At 43.4% G+C, this 23790-nt stretch overlaps 1 protein-coding gene across 3 annotated transcripts in view; it reads right to left on the reverse strand.

Annotated features, from left to right (window-relative positions):
* Positions 1 to 1249: 1249 nt before the first annotated feature.
* LOC110486252 (disintegrin and metalloproteinase domain-containing protein 15) overlaps positions 1250 to 23790 on the reverse strand; it is a 36393-nt gene continuing 13852 nt past the window's right edge. The window contains exons 9-23 of one of the 3 annotated variants that reach the window (XM_021557712.2): positions 23035 to 23204; positions 22795 to 22879; positions 22522 to 22670; positions 22140 to 22317; positions 21426 to 21518; positions 20851 to 21046; positions 18720 to 18828; positions 18353 to 18548; positions 18113 to 18190; positions 17877 to 17988; positions 15477 to 15636; positions 14863 to 14977; positions 6240 to 6308; positions 4328 to 4497; positions 1250 to 4177 (exon numbers count right to left, since the gene is read on the reverse strand). In XM_021557712.2, coding sequence (XP_021413387.2) covers positions 4111 to 4177; positions 4328 to 4497; positions 6240 to 6308; positions 14863 to 14977; positions 15477 to 15636; positions 17877 to 17988; positions 18113 to 18190; positions 18353 to 18548; positions 18720 to 18828; positions 20851 to 21046; positions 21426 to 21518; positions 22140 to 22317; positions 22522 to 22670; positions 22795 to 22879; positions 23035 to 23204 — 1947 coding nt within the window. In that variant the 3' untranslated portion in view covers positions 1250 to 4110. Of the gene's footprint in view, positions 4178 to 4327; positions 4498 to 6239; positions 6309 to 8149; positions 8795 to 14862; positions 14978 to 15476; positions 15637 to 17876; positions 17989 to 18112; positions 18191 to 18352; positions 18549 to 18719; positions 18829 to 20850; positions 21047 to 21425; positions 21519 to 22139; positions 22318 to 22521; positions 22671 to 22794; positions 22880 to 23034; positions 23205 to 23790 lie in introns of those variants that run through there. The other 2 variants (XM_021557720.2, XM_036944807.1) reach the window with 2 other exon arrangements.

Here is a 23790-nt window from a genome sequence, read left to right on the forward strand (position 1 = left end):
TCTTAAGTTTGGAACCACCAATACTCTTCATAGAGCTGGCGTCCCGGCCAAACTGAGCAATCGGGGGAGAAGGGCCTCGGTCAGGGAGGTGACCAAGAACCCGATGCTCCCTCTGACAGCGCTCCAGAGTTCCTCTGTCGAAATGGGAGAACCTTCTAGAAGAACAACCATCTCTACAGCCCTCCATCAGTCAGGTTTTTATGGTAGAGTGGCCAGACGGAAGCCACTCCTCAGTAAAAAGGCACATGACAGCCTGCCTGGAGTTTGCCAAAAGGCACCTAAAGGACTCTCAGACCATTAGAAACAAATTGGTCTGATGAAACCAAGGTTGAACTCTTTGGCCTGAATGCCAAGCGTCATGTCTGGAGGAAACCTGGCACCATCCCTACAGTGAGGCATTGTGGTGGCAGTATCATGCTGTGGGGATGTTTTTCAGTAGCAGGGCAAGAGACTGGATCCAGCATCCTGGAGTCGCCTCTTCACTGTTGACATTGACAATGGTGTTTTGCGGGTACTATTTAATGAAGCTGCCAGTTGAAGACTTGTGAGGCATCTGTTTCTAAAACATTTTCCGCAGCATATATGGAATGTATTTATTAGACTGTTAGAATGCTGCAGTCAAAATGACCGCTCATTGGTTCAAAGTGGGTTCCCTTGAGGCCCGGCTTTTTTAGTGTTAAGTACACAAGTTTTGAAATACAACATTTTGAACAACACACGTTCTACAACTGTGTGCAAGGAAGAGTGAATGGTGCGTAGTGCAGTTGTGCCATTTCACCAAAACCTACACTTATGGATCCAAAAGGGTTTTCAAGAAATGTTACAAAATAAACCAACTCATCTTCCATTACTTGGAGATAGACAAAGAAATATTTCCCCATAAGACAACTTCAAAATTCATAGTAAATGCTCAGAGGAAGTCTGACTTCTCAGAATTAAGCCTCCTGTTATGTTACGTTTCCTTTTGTGTTAAACGTGAGAGCGACATGACATCTCTTCTCACATCTGCATCCCCTGAAACCAGTCACTGTGAATCCGGGCTGCATGCACACACTCACACCATGTATGAGAAGAATGTATTTGATCAAATTGGCATGCAAGCTAGTTAACACCTTCCTCCTTCCCAAGCACCCAGTGTTGGTTCAACTTAGTTGCACACCCAGTGCTGTGATATCACTGTGTGAAAGGGTAAGTCAGCCCAAAAGGTTAATAATACAAAAGAGGAAAATTAAGCAGCCAACAAAACCAGTCACTTTTCCACAGTCTGTTTTATTTCCCTCAGCAGCAGTGAACGTCTCAATTGAGACTGTAGGAAAAATGCAGACAGAGGTCAAAGTAGAACAGTCTCATGAAAAGACCCTCCCATAATTGCATTGAGCAAAATTTGTAACAATTCGTGTTACATCTGAGTGTTCTCATACTGATAATCAGACGTATTAGAAATGTAAGACATATGAATAGAACCAATGGGAGAGTGTGTTCAGAACAGTGGAACAGAGCATTGTCAGTAGAAGGTCAAAAAAGGACATTAACAAATTCTAAATCAAATGGACTGATGGAAGGCATAATCACATGCCTGCGCCATTTAGAGTTTGTCATAATCAAAGTTGACAACTTTAGTAATTAATCAAAATAATGAACAGTCAAATTATCTGAAATGCTTGTAATGCATACCAGTACTCATTTATCCAAATGACCAAGAAGTATTGGCAGATTTCAAATCAGGATGAAGATTATCAGTTTCAATTATCATACCTGCTAGCCAAATTCTCTTTGACTAAATAAGCCACCATTGATACACAAAACCATCTATTTGCTGTATAAACACAGTTAGCCATGTTGCCGTGGAGTGCTCAACTTAAAACTCATAAGGCTGGTAATTTATCACTTTAAACAATATTAAATGGAAGACAAACAGACGTTTTGACTTGGAAAACAATCTTTCACTAGAAATGAAATACACGTTCATGACATGCAGGCAAAATCAATACTGTTGCCTGCCGACATACAGCCCCTGTACAGGTGGCTCACCACTTCAGGAGTAGTATGTATATTGTGGTTTATTCCAGAACATCATAACACTTTATATTAAGTTGCCCTTATACCATGAAGTTACTCAAACTACTTTGGTAACTAGCTGTACACTGTACTGCAGAGAAGGAACATAACAATGCTTGAATTGCACTAAAAAGATAAGTAACAATATGTTTTACATTAATTACCAATCTAGTTACATGAAATAAGACTGAGAAAATGATATTTGGTGTAACTAATGGCATTGCTGTGACTTAATGTAAAGTGTGTGTGAGCCTATAGTTTTTTTTCTCGTACATTCAGTCAGCGTTTCCCCAGTTTAACTCTTAAGGATCGCCTAAAAGGACACCCAAATCTAACTACCTGTAGCTCAGGCCCTGAAGCAAGGATATGCATTTTCTTGGTATCATTTGAAAGGAAACACTTTGAAGTTTGTGGAAATGTGAAAGTAATGTAGGAGAATAACACATTAGATCTGGTAAAAGATAATACAAATTAGAAACCAACCATTTAAAAAAAAAAATTTTGTACCATCATCTTTGAAATGCAAGAGAAAGGCCATAATGTATTATTCCAGCCCAGGTGCAATTTATAAATAGTTCACTAGATGGCAGCAGTATATGTGCAAAGTTTTAGCCTGATCCAAGGAACCATTGCATTTCTGTTCAAAATGTTGTATCAAGACTGCCCAACTGTGCCTAATTTGTTCATTAATAACTTTGTTCAAAACTGTGCACGCTCCTCAAACAATAGCATGGTATTCTTTCACTGTAATAGCTACTGTAAATTGGACAGTGCAGTTAGATTAACAATAATTTAAGCTTTCTGCCAATATCAGATATGTCTATGTCCTGGGAAATGTTCTTGTTACTTACAACCTCATGCTAATCGCATTAGCCTACATTCGCTCAACCGTCCCGCAGGGGACCCACCAATCCTAAAGAAGTGAATCCCATGGCTTGGTTTTAATTCACCTGAATATGTGAAGACTCATTTAAAAGAGCTCCTCATTCTATGAGTGCACTTAACTCATTCTGGCTTACACTGGTGCGGCACAACTGATCACCAAAGGTACAAAAAAGGCAACCTATCTTCTGTCGCAGCGTAGGTCAGTCTTCGAGAAGTGGCCTATCATTTCACAAAGTTCAATCTACTTCCCCCCTCACTTCTCCAGAGATCCATCTCTTTGGCTTTTAAATAGCCCTTATTGTAGAATTAAAACTAGTAGGCAAGTTAGAATTCTCTGGTATTTACAGTTGTACAGCTCTGCAATCAAGAACTAAGGTTTCTGTGACACTATTCTCATTTCATCTCAAGGGTTAGTCAGAAAGGGTTGCATGCAAGGTCCTCCCCCTCAATGACACCATTGTGATGGAGATCAAAGGAATCATTGCGGTGAATGAAAGTGTTGACATGCTTCTTTATTCCAGAAAGAGAGCAAGAGATGGTCAGGACTGGTTTCCTGAGGCCTGCATTAGCCAAGCCGCTTAAAATAAAATACTGCAAAATGGTGCAAAAGTGGTGGCCACAGTCAGATTGGGAGGATGACTTGGGCTTCAACCTATAAGTAGAAGAGTAATACGTTGTTCTGAAGCATCACAGGGCACATTCAAATGTGCCAATGCCATAAAACCAGTACTGGGCCTTTAATCTCAATTGAGCTTAGGCTCTGTGTAGACATCCATTTTTGTAATTGTCAGTTAATGTCAAAAGCCACACAGTTTTCATGAAGTGTTACATCTTTGACGGATACTTAACTACATCCATCCAGTTTCTTAATGGCCAACGGATCAACCCAACTGAACATTCCAAACCTTCTCTGCTTTGCTCGGAGCCCCAGTCTGTCCCAACATGACACGTAAGGCACCTGTCAGTCTCTCAGGAAGAAGACAACAGGAAATAGTTTAGGGGGGGCAGGGAGAGTGAAAAGCAGCCTTCATTTGGAGACTTCTGGGTTCTGAGCCTTCCTATAAGGTTCTCCATAATAAAACTCTTGGCTGAATCAGTGCAATTTATGCGTTCAGGTCCGGTTTAAGAGAATCTCAGAATCTTAGTGGTTTTGTGGATCTTTGGCAGTTAAACCGGAGGTGTCGAGTTGGGTTTCCTGGGTTGTGACGTCCGTACTGGAGGTAAAGGGGCACGTCTATGTGAGATGGAGAGGGATATAGAAAAGAAGGTCACCTCCAGCTTTTGTTACAATACTGTACAACGCCAACTGTATGTGTCTACCTGCCCATTCATTTGACATCTATAAATTCATCAAATTAGCCAAACAATGCAGTCACTGAAGTACCTGGAAGGGACGGCTGCAACAGGAGGGCCAACAGGTGGAACTGAAGTTATACTCGCTCCATGTTGCAGGGGGGCACCAGATGCAATGTACCCAGGGTGGGTGGGATGTGACGGGGGCTCTGAAGGCAAGGACTTCCTGGGTGCTGGTGTTTTTTTGGGTTGTACAAGGGCCTGAAGAAAATACAAAAGAAACATATAATACAATCCAGGTGTGATACAATGATTTTCGTTGATTATAGCCGATCGTCACAGAGTTTAGGTAACAGTGACAAGACAACTGAAAATTGAGGTGTCTAGACCAACTCCAATCCTTGGGGGCCTAATTGGTGTCACTTTTGCCCCAGCTAACACATGACTCCAATAATCAACTAATGATCTTCAGTTCAAAAACGCAATTAGTTTAAATCAGCAGTGTTTTCTAGGGAGGAGGAACTAGTGTAACCACTACGGCCCCGAGGACTGGAGTTGCAGGGATGGGCTCTAGACCAAACGTAGATTTAATTCATCAACTTTTGTTCTGTTCTGCTAATAGTACTAGAAATAATTTATGCGACTTGCTATTATTGACGTGTTGAAGGTTGCCTGCTTGTACGTGGATGATGCAAACTACACTCACCGGCCAGTTTATTAGGTACACCCATCTAGTACGGGGTCGGACACCCCCCTTTGCCTCCAGAACAGCCTGAATTATTTGGGGCATTCTACAAGGTGTCAAACGTTCCACAGGGATGTTGGTCCATGCTGACTCGATGGCATCACGCAGTTGCTGCAGATTGGACGGCGGTACATCCATGCTGTAAACAGCCCGTTCCATCTCATCCCAAAGATGCTCTATTGGGTTGAGGTCTGGGGACTGCGCAGGCCACTCCAGGCAATGTTTTTCCACTCCTCGATTGTCCAGTGTTGATGATCACGTGCCCACTGGAGACGCTTCTTGTTATTTTTAGCTGAGAGGAGTGGAACAAGGTGTGGTCGTCTGCTGCAATAGCCCATCCGTGACAAGGACCGACGAGTTGTGCATTCCGAGATGCTATTCTGCACACCACTGTTGTATTGGGCCATTTGTCGGTTTGTGGCCCGCCTGTTAGCTTGCACGATTCTTGCCACTCTCTGTCGACCTCTCTCATCAGCTTGCTTTTTCGCCCACAAGACTGCCACTGATTGGATGTTTTTTGTTTGTAGCACTATTCTCGGTAAACCTTAGACACTGTCGTGTGTGAAAAGCCCAGGAAGGCGTCCGTTTCTGAGATACTCGGTGCGCCTGGCATTGACAATCATACCACGCTTAAAGTTGCTTGGGCCACTTGTTTTGTCCATTCTAACCTTCAATCAAACAGTCACTTAATGTCTCGATGACACGGCCACATGACTCACTGTCTGTAGGAGTGATCCATTTTCGTGAACGGGGTGCTGTACCTAATAAACTGGCCGGCGTGTGTATTTACACTACACCAATATATTAAGCATGGTTTAATATGCAAATGCAGTATCACAAATTAATACATTGCAGTTTGTACTTTAACTTTAAAATGCTAATTTCACCTAAATAATTTTTTTATTTTCAATTAGTTACCAACATTGCCATTACCTACAGCCATAGATTAGCTGTGCATTCTTTTGTAACCACCTTTTAGAGCCACTTCCAAGTAAGTGAATATGAAGTACTTTGATCTGCATTTGTACATAACTGTAAATTCAGCAATACAATACAAATCTGAACTAAAGCTTGATTAGTCTGATTAAGATTAATTGTCTCAAATCATTCAATCCATTGAATCAACCAATCAACTACATACACATCAATTAACCACACAATCCCACCAATCAACCATTAAATCCCTCCACAATCAATTAACCAACCAACCACACTCGTCACATAAATCAACCAATCAGACCCAATGCTACTCTGGTACCTGGCTGCCTGTTAGCACAGGGTCAGGGGGTAGAGGCCTGGTGGGAGGAGCCGGCCGACTCAACGATGTCTAGAATAACGGACGGAAACAGAAGAACAGGAGGAATAGATGGAGAGAATGAGAGTGAGGGGTGGAAGAGACCAACCAGAGGAAAGGGACTATTCGGGTATTCTAACAGAATACTGAATGAGACTCAGAGTAGTGTCACAAAACTCAAATGTTCACTATTTGTACGTACGATGAAAACAAACTTCAGACCAATTCCCATGCAATGAGACAAAGACAAATCATTTATATTAGCAAACCACAGAGCTACCTCTATTTATTCGCCATCATGCTTAGCTCCATGCAGGTAACAAATGCACTCTAAAGTAATGGAATAGAATCCATTACGCTACTATTGACAAGACAGATTCCAATCATGGAAGTAGATGATAAGAGGGAAAGATGATTGACACCAGTGCTACTCAAAGCCATACAGATGAGATGAATTTACCCACACTGAACAAAACTTAGAAATCAGCAACTTGACCAAAGACCATAAGATACTTTTTGAGGAACAGTGGTATGGAATATACACTGAGTGTACAAACATTAGGAACACATGCTCTTTCCACGACAGACTGACCATGTGAAAACTATGATCCCTTATTGATGTCACCTGTTAATTCCACTTCAATCAGTGTACAGTAATTGAAGGGGAGGCAACAGGTTAAAGAAGGATTTTTAAGCATTGAGACAATTGAGAAATTAACTGTGTATGTGTGCCATTCTGAGGGTGAATGGGAAAGACAAAAGATGTAAGTGCCTTTGAACCGGGTATAGTAGTAGGTGCCAGGCGCACTGGTTTGAGTGGCTCGAGAACTGCAACACTGCTGGATTTTTCACGCTCAACAGTTTCCCGAGAGTATCAAGAATGGTCCACCACCCGAAGGACATCAAGCTAACTTGACACAACTATTGGAAGCATTGGAGTCAACATGGGTCAGCATCCCTGTGGAATGCTTGACACCTTGGAGAGTCCCTGCCTTGACGATTCAAGGTTGTTCTGAGGGCAAAAAGGGTTGCAACTCAAAATTAGGAATTTGTTCCTAATGTTTTGTACACTCAGTGTACATTGATTCCAGGGCATCAGCTAATTAACTATGTACCTGTATATTTGAATGTTATGTAATAATGCCAAGTGTTTTGTAGGCATCATCACATAATATTCAAGTCAAGTATTACAATTTACAAAAGTGATTGGAAATAAAGAGATAAAACAACTCTGGTGTGTGGAGCCACGGTCTTTGTCAACTAGTTCAATCATTGTCTCAGCACATAGGCTACTCTTCCAGATCTAAGCTGGGGATAGAGAGTTCGCTCATGTGGAGGGTTCTTTCGCTAAGTGACAGATTTACATGTCTAAACAGGCGAGTTAATCTTGTCCAAATGAAACCTTAGTTAAGCATTAGATGCTGTGGCTACTCTTGGCACTAAAAGGAAGAACATGCTCCCCCCCCATGCCAGTAAGTAATGCTAAGTAATCAAAGTAATGCTGTGGTTAGTTTTCAACATAATTTAAGTCACCCTGTACATGCAGGTTTCCATTCAGACTGACTGACATTTTTTAAAAAAAGAAATTTTAAAAATATTTTTACCCCAATTTCGTGATATCCAATTGGTAGTTAGAGTCTTGTCCCATCGCTGCAACTCCCATACGGACTCGGGAGAGGCGAAGGTTGAGAGCCATGCGTCCTCCGAAACACGACCCTGACGAGTCGCACTGCTTCTTGACACACTGCTCGCTTAACCCAGAAGCCAGCCGCACCACTGTGTCGGAGGAAACACAGTACAACTGGCGACCGAAGTCAGCGTGCCACAAGGAGTCGCTAGAGCATGATGGGACAAGGACATCCCGGTCAGCCAAACCCTCCCCTAACAACGCGGCCGGCTGCGACACAGCCTGGGGTCAAACCCGGGTCTGTAGTGATGCCTCAAGCACTGCGAAACAGTGCCTTAGACCGCTGCGCCACTCAGGAGGCCCCTTCATAGAATCATTTTAAAGAAACATTGTGATGGCATGGCCCTCTAAACATAGATAGAAAAAGGGTGATTGCTTGAGAATCAACTGTGTTGGTGGTGCTGCTACGGCTACTGCTACGGCTACTGCTACGGCTACTGCTACGGCTACATATGGATGAAGACCTCCTCATTAAATGGCAACCTTTGACTGTACCTAGTTGTTAAGGGGGCTGGGGTCGGGGGGGGGGGCAGGCCGTTTCTTTCTTATCTAATGATGGATATGGAAAAAGTAGAGGAACAAAACAGGACTTCGCTATAATACTGCAACTACGCATACATAAAAAGACACAGAATGTTAGTTCTAGAAAACATGAGGATTCCTATAGATTACTAATTATTATTTATGTAGTGATCTCATCTCATTGCATTGCACACACAAGCATTTTTCAAGCTACCCATCACCTCACAGGCCTAGGCCAGGTTACCTGGGCTTGTTTTAAGACAGGGTCAGGAGGGAGTGGCTTAGTAGGTGGAGCAGGTCTGTCCTGAATCTGAGAAAACAGGAGTCAAAGGGTTCTGACAGCCAATGGAAACATGCATTGGAGGGCAAGTTAGTTATTAGAATTAAGCATTACATATTCAACTCACAGATTGAGAAAATATGAATTGGTCACTTGAGAACATACGCTGAACAAAAATATCCACGAAACACGTAAGGTGTTGGTCCCATGTTTCATGAGCCGAAATAAAAGATCCCAGAAATGTTCACACACAAAAAGCTTGTTTCTCTAAAATGTTCTGTACAAATTTGTTAACATCCCTGTTAGTGAGCATTTCTCCCTTGCTCAAATAAATCATCCACCTGAAAAGTGTGGCATATCAAGAAGCTGATTAAACAGCATTATCATTACACAGGTGCACCTAGTTCTGCGGACAATAAAAGGCCCCTCTAAAATGTGCAGTTTTGTCACAAGTTTATTTATTTTATTTTATCTTTATTTAACTAGGCAAGTCAGTTAAGAACAAATTCTTATTTTCAATGACGGCCTAGGAACAGTGGGTTAACTACCTGTTCAGGGGCAGAACGACAGATTAGTACCATGTCAGCTCGGAGGTTTGCAACCTTCCGGTTACTAGTCCAACACTCTAACCATTAAGCTACCCTGCCGCCCCAAGTTGAGGGAGCATACAATTTACATGCTGACTGCAGGAATGTCCACCAGAGCTGTTGCCAGAGAATTAAATTTTAATGTCTCACAACCGCAGACCACGTGTAACCACGCCAGCACATGATCTCCACATCCGGCTTCAACATCTGCGGGATTGTCTGAGACCAGCCACCCAGACAGCTGAGGAAACTGTGGGTTTGCACAACTGAAAAATTTCTGCACAAACTGTCAGAAACTGTATCAGGGAAGTTCACAGTAGTTTTGCGTCGTAACTGACTTCAGTAGACAAATGCTCACCTTTGATGACCACTGGCACCCAGGAGAAGTGTGCTCTTCACAGATGAATCACAGGTTTCAACTGTACTAGGCAGATGACAGACAGCATGTATGGCGTCGCATGGGCGAGCAGTTTACTGACGTCAACGCTGTGAATAGAGTGCCCCATGGTGGCGGTGGGGTTATGGTATGGGCAGGCATAAGCTACGGAAAACGAACGCATTGCATTTTACCAATGGCTATTTGAATGCACAGAGATACCGTGACGAGATCTTAAGGCCCATTGTCATGCCATTCATCCGCCGCCATCACTTCATGTTTCAGCATGATAATGCACGGCCCCATGTCTCAGGGATCTGTACACAATTCCTGGAAGCTGAAAATGTCCCAGTTCTTCCATGGCCTGCATACTCACCAGACATGTCACCCATTGAGCATGTTTGGGTTGCTCTGGATCGACGTGTATGACAGTGTGTTCCAGCCAATATCCAGCAACATCGCACGGCCATTGAAGAGGAGTGGAACAACAGGCCACAATCAACAGCCTGATCAACTCTATGTGAAGGAGATGTGAAGCTCAGCATGGGGCAAATGGTGGTCACACCAGATACTGACTGATTTTCTGATCCACGCCCCTACCTTTTTTTTAAGGTATCTGTGACCATCATATGAAATCCATAGATTAGGGCCTAATGAATGTATTTGAATGTACTGATTTCCATATGTTTTTTTATGAACTGTAACTCAGTAAAATCTTTGAAATTGTTGCATGTTGCGTTTATATTTTTGTTCGGTGTAGTTACTGTAGACCTTGTTAATATGTTAGATGCTTTTTGTATTTTCTTTATGCTCCCCTTATTCAGGCCAATCTTACAACTCATAGAAATGCCCTCTACACACGTAGCCTCGTTCTCCTCTACAAATTCAAAAACATCAGTCTTGAACAAGATAGACCTGTCTATAACATTTTAACATTCAGGAATAGCTCTCCACATTTAAAAAAAAATACTATAGTATACAGTGCCTTCGGAAAGTATTCAGACCCATTGACTTTTTCCACATTTTGTTACATTACAGCCTTATTCTAAAATGTATTTTTTTTAAATCCTCAGCAATCTACACACAATACTCCATAAGGACAAAGCAAAAACAGTTTTTTTGAAATATTAGCACATTTATTCAATCAAAAAACAGAAATACCTAATTTACATAAGTATTCAGACCTGTTGCCATGAGACTCAAAATTGAGCTCAGGTGCATCCTGTTTCCATTGAACATCCTTGAGATGTTTCTACAACTTGATTGTAGTCCACCTGTGGTATATTAAATTGAATGGACCCACAGTTGACCGTGCATGTCAGAGCAAAAACCAAGCCACCAGGTCGAAGGAATTGTCCGTAGAGCTCCGAGACAGGACTGTGTTGAGGCACAGATCTGGGGAAGGGTACCAAAACAATTCTGCAGCATTGAAGGTCCCCAAGAACACAGTGGCCTCCATCATTCTTAAATGGAAGAAGTTTAGAACCACCAAAACTCTTCCTAGAGCTGGCCGCCCGGCCAAACTGAGCAATCGGGGGAGGAGGGCCTTGGTCAGGGAGGTGACCAAAAACCTGATGGTCACTCTGACAGAGCTCTAGAGTTCCTCTGTGGAGATGGGAGAACCTTCCAGAAGGACAACCATCTCTGCAGCCCTCCACCAATCAGGCCTTTATGGTAGAGTGGCCAGACGGAAGCCACTTAGCAGAAAAAGGCACATGACAGCCCGCTTGGAGTTTGCCAAAAAGCACCTAAAGACTCTCAGACCATGAGAAACAAGATTCTCTGGTCTGATGAAACCAAGATGTAACTCTTTGGCCTGAATGCCAAGCGTCACGTCTGGAAGAAACCTGGCACCATCCCTATGGTGTAGCATGGTGGTGGCAGCATCATGCTGTGGAAATGCTTTTTAGCGGCAGGGACTGAGAGACAAGTCAGAATCGAGGCTAAGATGAATGGAGCGAAGTACAGAGATCATTGATGAAAACCTGTTACAGAGCGCTCAGGACCTCAGACTGGGGCGAAGGTTCACCTTCCAACAGGACAATGACCCTAAGCACACATCCAAGACAATATAGGAGTGGCTTCAGGACTAGTTTCTGAATTTCCTTGAGTGGGCCAGCCAGAGCTCGGACTTGAACCCGATCAAACATCTCTGGAGGGACCTGAAAATAGCTGTGCACAACCTGACAACCTGACAGAGCTTGTTGTGAGGATCTGCAGAGAGGAATGGGAGAAACTCCCCAATTAAAGGTGTGCCAAGCTTGTAGCGTCATACCCAAGAAGACTCGAGGCTGTAATCGCTACCAAATGTGCTTCAACAAAGTACTGAGTAAAGGGTCTGAATACTTATGTAAATATGATATTTCAGTTTATTTTATAAATGAGCAAACATGTCTTTATGGGATATTGTGTGTAGATTGATGAGGAATTTAAAAACAAATCAATTTTAGAATAAGGCTGTAACGTAACAAAATGTGGAAAAAGTAAAGAGGTCTGAATACTTTCCAAAGGCATTGTAAATGCTGAAGTATTACTATAATTATATACTATAGTATTTACTGTAGTGTTTTTATACTAATTGACTATAGTATAAATGCAGTAGTATTGCTATAGTTAAAAGATTATAGTGTATACTAAAGGCTTTGGCGGTATCCAGATTGTCATACCGACCTTGTGCCATCCCGGGATATTCTGTAATAGTGGCACTGAACACAAGGGGTGCTATTTTCAAACCCCATTCAGCCTCTGTAATCCAAAGGTTACCAATGCTGATTTTACAAGAAGCTGACCACTAAGCTCGATAACTAGCCAGAAAATTCTACCTGCTGACTTACAGCTGCACTAGTTCAGAGAGCATTCCTGTGTATATTAAGACAGCACGGAGTCAGTGCAAGATATGGCTCAGAAAACGTACCTCAATCCAGGGATGAGAAATGGTTTATACTCTGAATGGTCCCATTATCCCAACTGTTACACCGTGAAGATGGGACAATTCGGAGTACCTCACATTTCTCATCCCTGGATTGAGGTACATTTTAATCTACACAGGTCTGCTGGCTACTAAATTAGCAAACCAAATGCACAACTACAGAGTATTGAGCACATTTTAGACAGTTAACTTAATAGTTAGAAGATATCTAGCTGTCAAACATTTAGTGATGAATTCCATACTGTAACTAGATCACCTGGCGTGTGCTGCGCAACAGTGAGTGTGACTCACAAGGCTCCGGTCTCTAGTCGTTGTGTGCTTGTAGACAAACACCATGTGATTAGGGACTACCGACTACCGTTAAAAATAACGTGACAGGTGAAATGAAGAACGCAATCTTCTTTATCTCCTAACGTATTGCACAAGTTGACTGCAGGTACTTTACTTAAAAAGCAGCTACAAATATTCAAAGTATTTAAATGAACTATGAAATAGTTTCATTGATATTGACAGTATTGAAAAAGCATCCCGTGGCTATTTCCAAATACCCTAGTATACAGTACACTACCCAAGCCTAAAATACTATTATCTTTGACATAGAATTGGCTGCTTTCTCTTTTCTCCTACTAAAACATTTCCATAACCAGTAGGTAGAAATTCTATAGGAGCTACTACACATGATTAAGGTATACTACAGTGTGTAGTATAGTATTCTACAGTACACTACAGATTTCTATAGTAAGCACTACATGATCGAGGGGAATAGTAGTGTAGAGTATAATATTCAGCAGTAGGGATGAATATTTTCAAGACAAGTTTCAATACCCTCGAATAATTCATATTTAGCCCAAAAGTTCTGCACCGCACCGGTACCTCTCCCTACTGCCCCCCTAATTATAGAGTCTGTCTTTGATCTTTGATCGCCAATGACATTGTTGTGAATTGCGAAATAGGCCATTCATAAATTCTGAGCCTTATGTTCCTCAATTAATTCAGGAAATTTCAGGTCGCACAGAGCGCACCCAAAGCATTGAGATGTATAATCAAACAAACTTTAAATGGCAGTCAAACAAAAGTCAAATGACTAAAGTGGCTAATCTTGCTACTAGATAACCTTCAACGAATGATAGAATATCTCCTATATTTGGCAAAAATCGAGTTGATGATTATACCGATAGCAGATCAGCTCATGAATAATAGGGAGATGACGAGTGGAAATAGTTTAAATATCAAAGTATCTTAACAAAGAACACCCGTTTTCAAAATATCCATATCTACTCCCATATTGTTAGTTGAGCACACATTCTCTACTGAAGATCCCATGGGCGGAAAGTCTGAGACAGAGCACAGAAGCAGGGGAAATGTGATAGCGGTAGTTCGACATGCATAGGCCAGAGACGTGCTTTGATAATGCAACCTATGGATTCCAGAATAAAGTTAGGAATTTTCATGCACGACAGGAGTCAGGATTTTGGATAAGAAAATAGGCTAGGCATTCGTACAGGAGAAGATATCATTTTCCCTCATGCCTACCCACAGACTTCATGTCTGTGACAGAGATGACTATGTACTAAATCGTGCGTAGGCCTATCTAATGTGTGAATGTCTGAAGAGTCACAATGACAGCTCAAAGAGGCACACGTTCTTTTATAGGCTGTACTGTAGGAGTTTCCTGTAGGGTTCATTAACTGCATTCGGGTCATGTGTGCAGTTCAGTAGTGGCAATTATGCGTTTACTTTGAATTTATGGCAACTTTGTGTGAAGTAAATACATTAGACTAAAGGCTACCATGCGACAACCTGTTTGGATAATGTGCTATTAAATATTTTGCTGCACATGTTGTGTATTTTGTGGAATTGCATTTATGCCGTCATTGGGGAACATTTTTGTAATTTTTCGGGTCTTGTCATTTAATATTTTCGGGAAACGTGTGTTCCTGGGTCAGTTAAGGGATCTCGGTTACCCATGTTAATCCCTATCCTACAGTTTACTACAGAATTCTACAGTAAGTACTATAGTAAACGGTAGTATTTTTTTCATGTGGGTCAACACAGAGATTGACATCTGCTAAATGACTAATATTATTACAACAAAGTCAGTGTTATCGATTCCATGTACCTGTAACAAGGGGCACATAGGAACAGTGTAGGTGGAAAAACTATTTGAGTGACTGCCAGGGAAGGCAAGGCTGGGTCATCTTGGTACCTTGTTAGAAGGCGGAGACGGGGTCATTTGGATGTCACTCTGGCGGCTCCAGTGGTACCTCAGTGGTTGGACCTGCTCCCCGTTACGAGCATCCACTCGCTCTGTGGCCGGGGTCCTGGGAGGCGTTACAAATAGTAAGCTGAGAACTGTCATAAGAGATAAGAATGATGTTTCTCTGGAACACTAAGTATTAACGTTGCACTTCAGTAACAATTTGTCATAAAGACACAGCCCAGAACTAATTCCATGGCTTTATTCTACCCTTAACATTTAGTACCTTTTAGCCTGTTCCGCAGCAAACACCAAGCCCTACTTCTCACTATGGGCCACACTGACCCCATTGAATCATGGGTAGGGAAAAACACAGTTAACGCTGACCTTCATTGAGTGATAAAGTGCAAGATAAACCTTGTGCATGTCCAATTCAAACTTGCACATACTCTAGCTGGATATAGCCCCTTTCATTCCATTATAACTATTAAAAAAACACTATGGCCGTAATTCTGTCCATACTGATAGCGGGTTTCTGCACTGCGCAAACATATACGTACTATATAAACATTGTAACTAATATGTGAACACATAGCTGGTGTCCCCTGGGTCAGGGCTCTCACCGGCTCTGTTGGCGTCCGGTGCCCTTGTGGAAGAGGCTGGTAGTGCCCAGACAGGGCAGGTTGCGGTGACACCGGGGGAAACGCAGAGCGAGGAAGAGGAGAACCACTGGCAGGACGAAGAGGAAGATGACCAGCAAGGCCACACGTGCCGGGTCGGATCCTGGAGATACAGAAAATATTGTGGTCTTGGTTATCATGGCAGACATAGAATATAGAATTAAAGCTGGGTGCAGGTTACTTATTTCATCCTAGTTTTATTGATACGGTGTTCCAATTTCTCCAGGATTTGATTAAGATAAGGAGTGTTTTCACTATATATTTTACCTCTTGGTGATGTCATTCGGAAACAATGTTAACATTCACTGCTATGCGGATGACACACAGCTGTACATTTCGATGAAACATGGTGAAGCCCCAAAATTGCTCTCAATGGAAGTCTGTGTTTCAGACATAAGGAAGTGGATGGTTGCAAATGTTCTACTTTTAAACTCGGACAAAACAGAGATGCTTGTTCTAGGTCCCAAGAAACAAAGAGATATTCTGTTGAACCTGACAATTAATCTTGATGGGTGTACGGTCGTCTCAAATAATACTGTGAAGGACCTCGGCGTTACTCTGGACCCTGATCTCTCTATTGACGAACATATCAAGACTGTTTCAAGGACAGCTTTTTTCCCATCTACGTAACATTGCAAAAATCAGAAACTTTCTGACCAAAAATGATGCAGAAAAATGTATCCATGTTTTTGTCACTTCTAGGTTAGACTACTGCAATGCTCTACTTTCTGGCTACCCGGATAAAGCACTAAATAAACTTCAGTTAGTGCTAAACACGGCTGCTAGAATCTTGACTAGAACCAAAAGATTGGTTCATATTACTCCAGTGCTAGCCTCTCTACACTGGCTTCCTGTTAAGGCAAAGGCTGATTTCAATGTTTTACTGCTAACCTACAAAGCATTGCAAGGGCTTGCTCCTACCTATCTTTCCAAATTTGGTCCTGCCGTACATACCTACACGTACGCTACGGTCACAGGACGCAGGCCTCCTAACTGTCCCTAGAATTTCTAAGCAAACAGCTGGAGGCAGGGCTTTCTCCTATAGGGCTCCATTTTTAGGGAATGGTCTGCCTACCCATGTGAGAGACGCAGACTTGGTCTCAACCTTTAAGTCTTTATTAAAGACTCATCTCTTCAGTAGGTCCTATGATTGAGTGTAGTCTGGCCCAGGAGTGTGAAGGTGAACAGAAAGGCACTGGAGCAACGAACCGCCCTAGCCGGTTCCCTCCACTGGGATTCTCTGCCTCTAACCCTAATACTGAGTCACTGACTTACTGGTCACTGGCTGAGTCACTGGCTTACTGGTGCTCTTCCATGCCGTCCCTAGGAGGGGTGCGTCACTTGAGTGGGTTGAGTCACTGACTTGATCTTCCTGTCTGGGTTGGCGCCCCCCTTGGGTTGTGCCGTGGCTGAGATCTTTGTGGGCTACACTTGGCCTTGTCTCAGGAAGGTAAGTTGGTGGTTGAAGATATCCCTCTAGTGGTGTGGGGGCTGTGCTTTGGCAAAGTGGGTGGGGTTATATCCTGTCTGTTTGGCCCTGTCCGGGGGTATCGTTGGATGGGGCCACAGTGTCTCCCAACCCCTCCCGTCTCAGCCTCCAGTACTTATGCTGCAGTAGTTTGTCTCGGGGAGCTAGGATCAGTCTTATCTGGAGTATTTCTCCTGTCTTATCCAGTGTCCTGTGTGAATTTAAGTATGCTCTCTCACTCACACACACACACACACACACACACAGAGGACCTGAGCCCTAGGACCATGCCTCAGGACTACCTGGCCTGATGACTCCTTGCTGTCCCCAGTCCACCTCGCCGTGCTGCTGCTCCAGTTTCAACTGTTCCGCCTGCAGCTATGGAACACTGACCTGTTCACCGGACGTGTTACCTGTCCCAGACCTGCTGTTTTCAATTCTCTAGAGACAGCAGGAGCGGTAGAGATACTCTCAATGATCGGCTATGAAAAGCCAACTGACATTTACTCCTGAGGTGCTGACCTGTTGCACCCTCGACAACCACTATGATTATTATTATTTGACCCTGCTGGTCATCTATGAACATTTTAACATCTTGGCCATGTTCTGTTATAATCTCCACCCGGCACAGCCAGAAGAGGACTGGCCACCCCTCATAGCCTGGTTCCTCTCTAGGTTTCTTCCTAGGTTCTGGCCTTTCTAGGGAGTTTTTGCTAGCCACCATGCTTCTACACCTGCATTGCTTGCTGTTTGGTGTTTTAGGCTGGGTTTCTGTACAGCACTTGATGTAAGAAGGGCTTTATAAATACATTTGATTTGAGTGTATATCTATGAGTGCAGTCAATTTGTGCATTAACAGAGGAATGGTGAGGTACCTCTAGGTGCTCTTGCAGGGCCACTGTCCACACTGCCTCCATGGCCCGTGGACCTACAGTCTGGAGGAGCCCAACCCACGTCACAGTGGCAGTTCTTATTGCTGTTGCACACCTGGCAATGTCAGAGAGAGGATATTGAGCCATATTATTAATTTAACATCAACAGTATGAGCCAGTCCATTGTGAGCGATACAATATAACTCCTATAAGGGGAGACAGGCAGCTGGTTTGCTCACCCCGTGTCCGTTGCATTTGCTCTGACAATCGTCGACGCCGAACAAAGACACATCCTGACACCGCTGGTTCCAACAAGCCTGAACCACAACATGGTCAGTAAAACCAATCATCATTTTAGATATTTACGTAAACTCAGATAACAACACAGAAAACCTCTCCTATTCCAAAAGGTCAAATGACCCATTCCACAAAAACAGAAATATTTTGCATTGTATTTCTATAGTTGAGGAAATGCCCACCTTGCCAAGACCACATGCAGTGCCCTGTGCCACCATGGCAGGGTCGGAGACGTCGTCGCCAAGGTGGAAGTAGGTTCCCCGGCAGACAAAGTCGCTGTAGTTAAATTTTACTTTGGTGGTCAGGATCTCAGCGCTGGTGCCTAGCAACGGACGGTCATTGCCTCCCTGGCACTGGAGCCTCCCACAATGCACATCTCTGAAAAGTCAGACACAGTCAGACATATAGAAGTCTTCATTAGGCACCAAATTGAAGAATAAGAACTGAAACAAGGCAGGACTACATTAACTTGTCCAATAAAATATGCTAATTTTGTTGTCTGTTGCAAAACAATTTGCTACGATGTGCCCTAATGAACATGGAACCTACTTGCTAGGGCAGGGGATGTAGGTTCCGTTTGGCATCTGGCCACAGTTGCCGTATTTGTTGCCCTGTTTGTTGACGGAGGAAAAGCAGACAGACGGAGCCCTTGTCGAATCTGAAAATAAAAGGAAGTTTAAACAATCATAATTGTCTCAAAGATCATACAGTAAAAGTGTCTGAACAACACTGCCTCCTGAGTTTATGAGCCAATCTCAATTCTCCAACTCTGCCACATATGTCATAATATGTCATAATATGTCATAACTCGCCAAAACAGTTTCTTCAATCACTAGTAGTGACATTATATATACAGTTGAAGTTGGAAGTATACACACACCTTAGCCAAATACATTTAAACTCAGTTTTTCACAATTCCTGACATTTAATCCTAGTAGAAATTCCCTGTCTTAGGTAAATTAGGATCACCACTTTATTTTAAGAATGTGAAATGTCAGAATAAAAGTAGAGAGAATTATTTATTTCAGCTTTTATTTCTTTCATCACATTCCCAGTGAGTCAGAAGTTTACATGCACTCAATTAGTATTTGGTAGCATTGCCTTGAAATTGTTGAACTTGGTTCAAATGTTTTCGGGTAGCCTTCCACATGCTTCCCACAATAAGTTGGGTGCATTTTGGCCCATTCCTCCTGACAGAGCTGGTGTAACTGAGTCAGGTTTGTAGGCCTCCTTGCTCACACATGCTTTTTCAGTTCTGCCCCCAAATTTTCTATAGGATTGAGGTCAGGGCTTTGTGATGGCCACTCCAATACCTTGACTTTGTTGTCCTTTAGCCATTTTGCCACAACTTTGGAAGTATATGCTTAGGGTCATTGTCCATTTGGAAGACCCATTTGTAACCAAGCATTAACTTCCTGACTGATGTCTTGAGATGTTGCTTCAATATATCCACATAATTTTCCTCCTTCATGATGCCATCTATTTTATGAAGTGCACCAGTCCCTCCTGCAGCAAAGCACCCCCACAACATGATGCTGCCACCTCCGTGCTTCACAGTTGGGATGGTGTTCTTTGGTTTGCAAGCCTCCCACTTTTTCATCCAAACATAACGATGGCCATTATTGCCAAACAGTTATATTTTTCTTTCATCAGACCAGAGGACATTTCCCCCAAAAGTACGATCTTTGCCCTCAGTTGCAAACCGTAGTCTGGCTATTTTATGGCAGTTTTGGAGCAGTGACATCTTCTTTGCTGAGCGGCCTTTCAGGTTATGTCGATATAGGACTTGTTTTACTGTGGATACAGATACTTTTGTACCTGTGTCCTCCAGCATCTTCACAAGGTCCTTTTCTGTTGTTCCACGATTGATTTGCACTTTTCGCACCAAAGTACGTTCATCTCTAGGAGACAGAACGCGTCTCCTTCCTGAGTGGGATGACGGCTGCATGGTCCCATGGTGTTTGTACTTGCGTACTATTGTTTGTACAGATGAACGTGGTACCTTCAGGCATTTGGAAATTGCTCCCAAGGATGAACCAGACTTGTTGAGGTCTACAAATGTTTTTCTGAGGTCTTGCTGATTTCTTTTGATTTTCAAGCAAAGATGTCATGATGTCAAGCAAAGAGGCACTGAGTTTGAAGGTAGGCCTTTAAATACATCCACACCTCCAATTGACTCAAATGATGTAAATTAGCATATCAGAAGATTCTAAAGCCATGATGGAATTTTCTGGGATTTTCCAAGCTGGTTAAAGGCACAGTCACCTGAGTGTATGTAAACTTCAGACCCACTGGAATTGTGATACAGTGAATTATAAGTGAAATCATCTGTTTGTAAACAATTGTTGGAATAATTACTTGTGTCATGCACAAAGTAGATGTCCTAACCGACTTGCTAAAACTATAGTTTGTTAACAAGAAATGTGTGGAGTGGTTGAAAAATGAGTTTTAATGATTCCAACCTAAGTGTATGTAAACTTCCGCCTTCAACTGTAGGAATCCTTTGTCCAGGGATGTATTCTCTGTTGCTTTTAAAAAGTTCCAGTTCCGCTGACCAGTCAGTCCAGGACTCTGGGGTTTGGATCTCGAGGTTCTACAGTACTTGGTCAAAGTAGTGAAACAAGTCCAAATAACTAGCCAGTTATCGGGTACAGAACATTTGACCAATAGTGTAACTCACTAGGTCCCCACAACATCTGGCACTGTGTGTTGAAGCTGGCGCAGACACCACTGTAGCAGTAGGAGGCACCTTCCTCGCAGGGCTCGCCGTTCTGCAGGAACACGTTGGGGGGGCAGTAGGGAGAGGCACCGGTGCAGTGCTCTGGGAGGTCACATTCCCCCAGGGGCTGCCGACACATCCATCCACCTGTACGCAGCTGGTTAGACAGAGACAATAGACAGTAAATCAGTAAAGGAGTTTATGATTTGGACCTTTGTTCAGTTTCATGTGACAGATCATGTATCAGTTTAGTTTATTAGGTTCACTATAAGCTATTGCACAAGCAGAAGCTACTCTTCCTGGTGTCCACATAAAACATACAAATACATGACAAAATACAGAACAGTACTAGACAAGAACATAAAAATCTGAGTTATAACATATGTAATTATAGTTATAATAAATATGATACTAACAACCTGAGCTGATTTTAAATGTAGGTGTTCAGTAGTGTGTTCAGTGATGAGGTTGAATGAGTGTGTGAGTGTATCAGTAAGGGTCCAGTGAAGGAGACAGAGGGAGAGAGGCTTGCCCACCTTGCAGTTGTCACAACAGATGCCATCAGAGGAACACTGGGCCCCAGGAACCAGTTTACAGGTGGTGGCGTTGCAACAAGGATCGTTACACTCCTGGACATCCAGAGAGACAGACACTTAATAATTAATCCTAAACCCTAAAGTTAGGGCTCTTCAACCTTTTCCTTTCCAGGGATCCCCTCCCAGGCAAACTGCGACCCAGGGACCCACATCATACGTTATATAAACATTGAAATAACAAAATAAAATGTGTAATTTATTTGTATATTTCCGCGGGCCCACTGATTGACTACCCCTGACCTAAATCAAAGTCTGTTCATTGACTTATCATCCGTGGTGGCAGGTTGGTGTTCATTGTGATGAATCTTGTCCTGGAGGCAGCTCTGCAGGGTGGTCAGTAGCTGGCACATCCACAAAGTCATAAAATCAGATTTTAAACCTAAACCTAGGCATTCAGTTACCTAAACCTAACCGTACCTTAACCCTGACCACACTGCTAACCTTACGCCGGACCTTAAATTAAGACCAAAAAGCACATTTTTGTTTTCATACATTTTGTATGATTTAGCCAATTTTGACTTAACAGCTGGCCCATCTAGAGGAAACCGCTCAGTGCTGCCTCCAGGACAAGAGTCATCAAAATAAATGTCAACCTGCATCTATGGTGAGCTATGCTGTCCTCCCTAAAAATATAAAATGTACTGTCCAACATACATCCAGCAGGCCGCAGTCACACTCCTCTCCCTTCTCCACGTAGAGGTTTCCACAGCGTGGCCCCCCCAGCAGTTTCTCAGGCTGAGGCACGTTGAAGAGGCACATCCCCCCACCGTGGAGCAGGCTGAGGGACAGGTCTCTGGCACTGCAGCTGCTGAACAGCTGGCCTGGCATGAACCTGGGTCAGAGGGGCAAAGAGAGCAAGACACTTAGTGGATGCTCTTATCCAGAGCTTCTTACAAGTGTATTAAAATTAACATAATACTTGGCAACTGAGCTGCACATAACTGACCCTTTCTGTTTTGCATCATTGACTTTGCGTGGCCTGGTGCTTTTGTAATGCACGTCAAACGTAGCCCACCATAGCCCCATAGCACCTCACCCAGTAGATGGCTCCATGATGCAGCCTCCCAGGCGTGGCTCGTTCTGACACTGGCAGCGCCGGTCGGCCGTGTCATGATTCATGCCCAAATTGTGCCCGAGCTCATGGGCAATGGTGGACGCCACCCCCAGTACACTGACCAGGTGATCCTGCACACAGAGAGGGAGAGGGAGACACACAGAGTCGTCAGTCAACTACCAGACTCATACTATCATTGTGGGGCAGTTGCCCCTCTACTCCACTGATAAACCTAACTGAGGCTAACTAACTCACCACATTGACCCCTCCTGACCGGTCCTTGGAGCACATGGAAGACTGAGATGCCATTCCCACTGTAGTTCCATCAAATGACTCCCCCCTGGAACAGATCAAACACATACAGTTATAGTTAGTCTATTTTCACAAAGAGGCCTTCCACTGGTATATTCATGTATTTGGGATGGATCTGTTTCCATAATGTACAGGTGTGAGAAAGGCACAATAACCTTCAACCAAGTCCATTTGACTACTCACATAATGAGCTGAGCATTGTCGTGGCGCAGGCGTGGCAGCAGCTCTCTGGTGCGCCACTCCAGGAAGCGGTTGAGGGTGTCTGAGGGACTCTTGTCAACCCGGATCTTATCCTGGTCACTCCAGATCTCCAGACCAGTTAGAGCCACACGCACACTCAGCGGCCGGTAGAACTAGAGAGGGGTAGATGAGAACCACCATGACAAACCAATGAAAATATAATACAAATATACATCGGCCAGTATATTAGGTACACCCACCTAGTACCGGGTCAGATCTCCCTTTGGCCCCAGAACAGCTGGAATTCTTTGGGGAATGGAAACATTGCTCAATTGGTATCAATGGATCTAATGTGTGCCAGAAAAACGTTCCCCACACCATTACACCACTGCCACCAGCCTGTACCGTTAGCACCAGACAGGACGGTGCCATGGATTCATGCTGCCTACGCCAAATACTGACTCTGCCATCAGCATGACACAACAGGAACCGGGTTAAGTTGGACCAGGCAATGTTTTTCCACTCCTCAATTGTCCAGTGTTGGTGATAGCGTGCCCACTGGAGACTTCTTCTTGCTTTTGGCTGATAGGAGTGGAACCCGGTGTTGTCGTCTGCTGTAATAGCACATCCATAAAAAGGACTGACGAGTTGTGTGTGAGATGCAATCCCGAGCCATTATTTGCCTGTTTGTGGCCTGCCTGTTTGCACGGTTCTTGTCCATCTCCTTTGACCGCTCATCGAGCTGTTTTCTCCCACAGG

The sequence above is a fragment of the Oncorhynchus mykiss genome, chromosome 2, assembly GCF_013265735.2.
Source record: "Oncorhynchus mykiss isolate Arlee chromosome 2, USDA_OmykA_1.1, whole genome shotgun sequence".
NCBI lineage: Eukaryota > Metazoa > Chordata > Actinopteri > Salmoniformes > Salmonidae > Oncorhynchus > Oncorhynchus mykiss.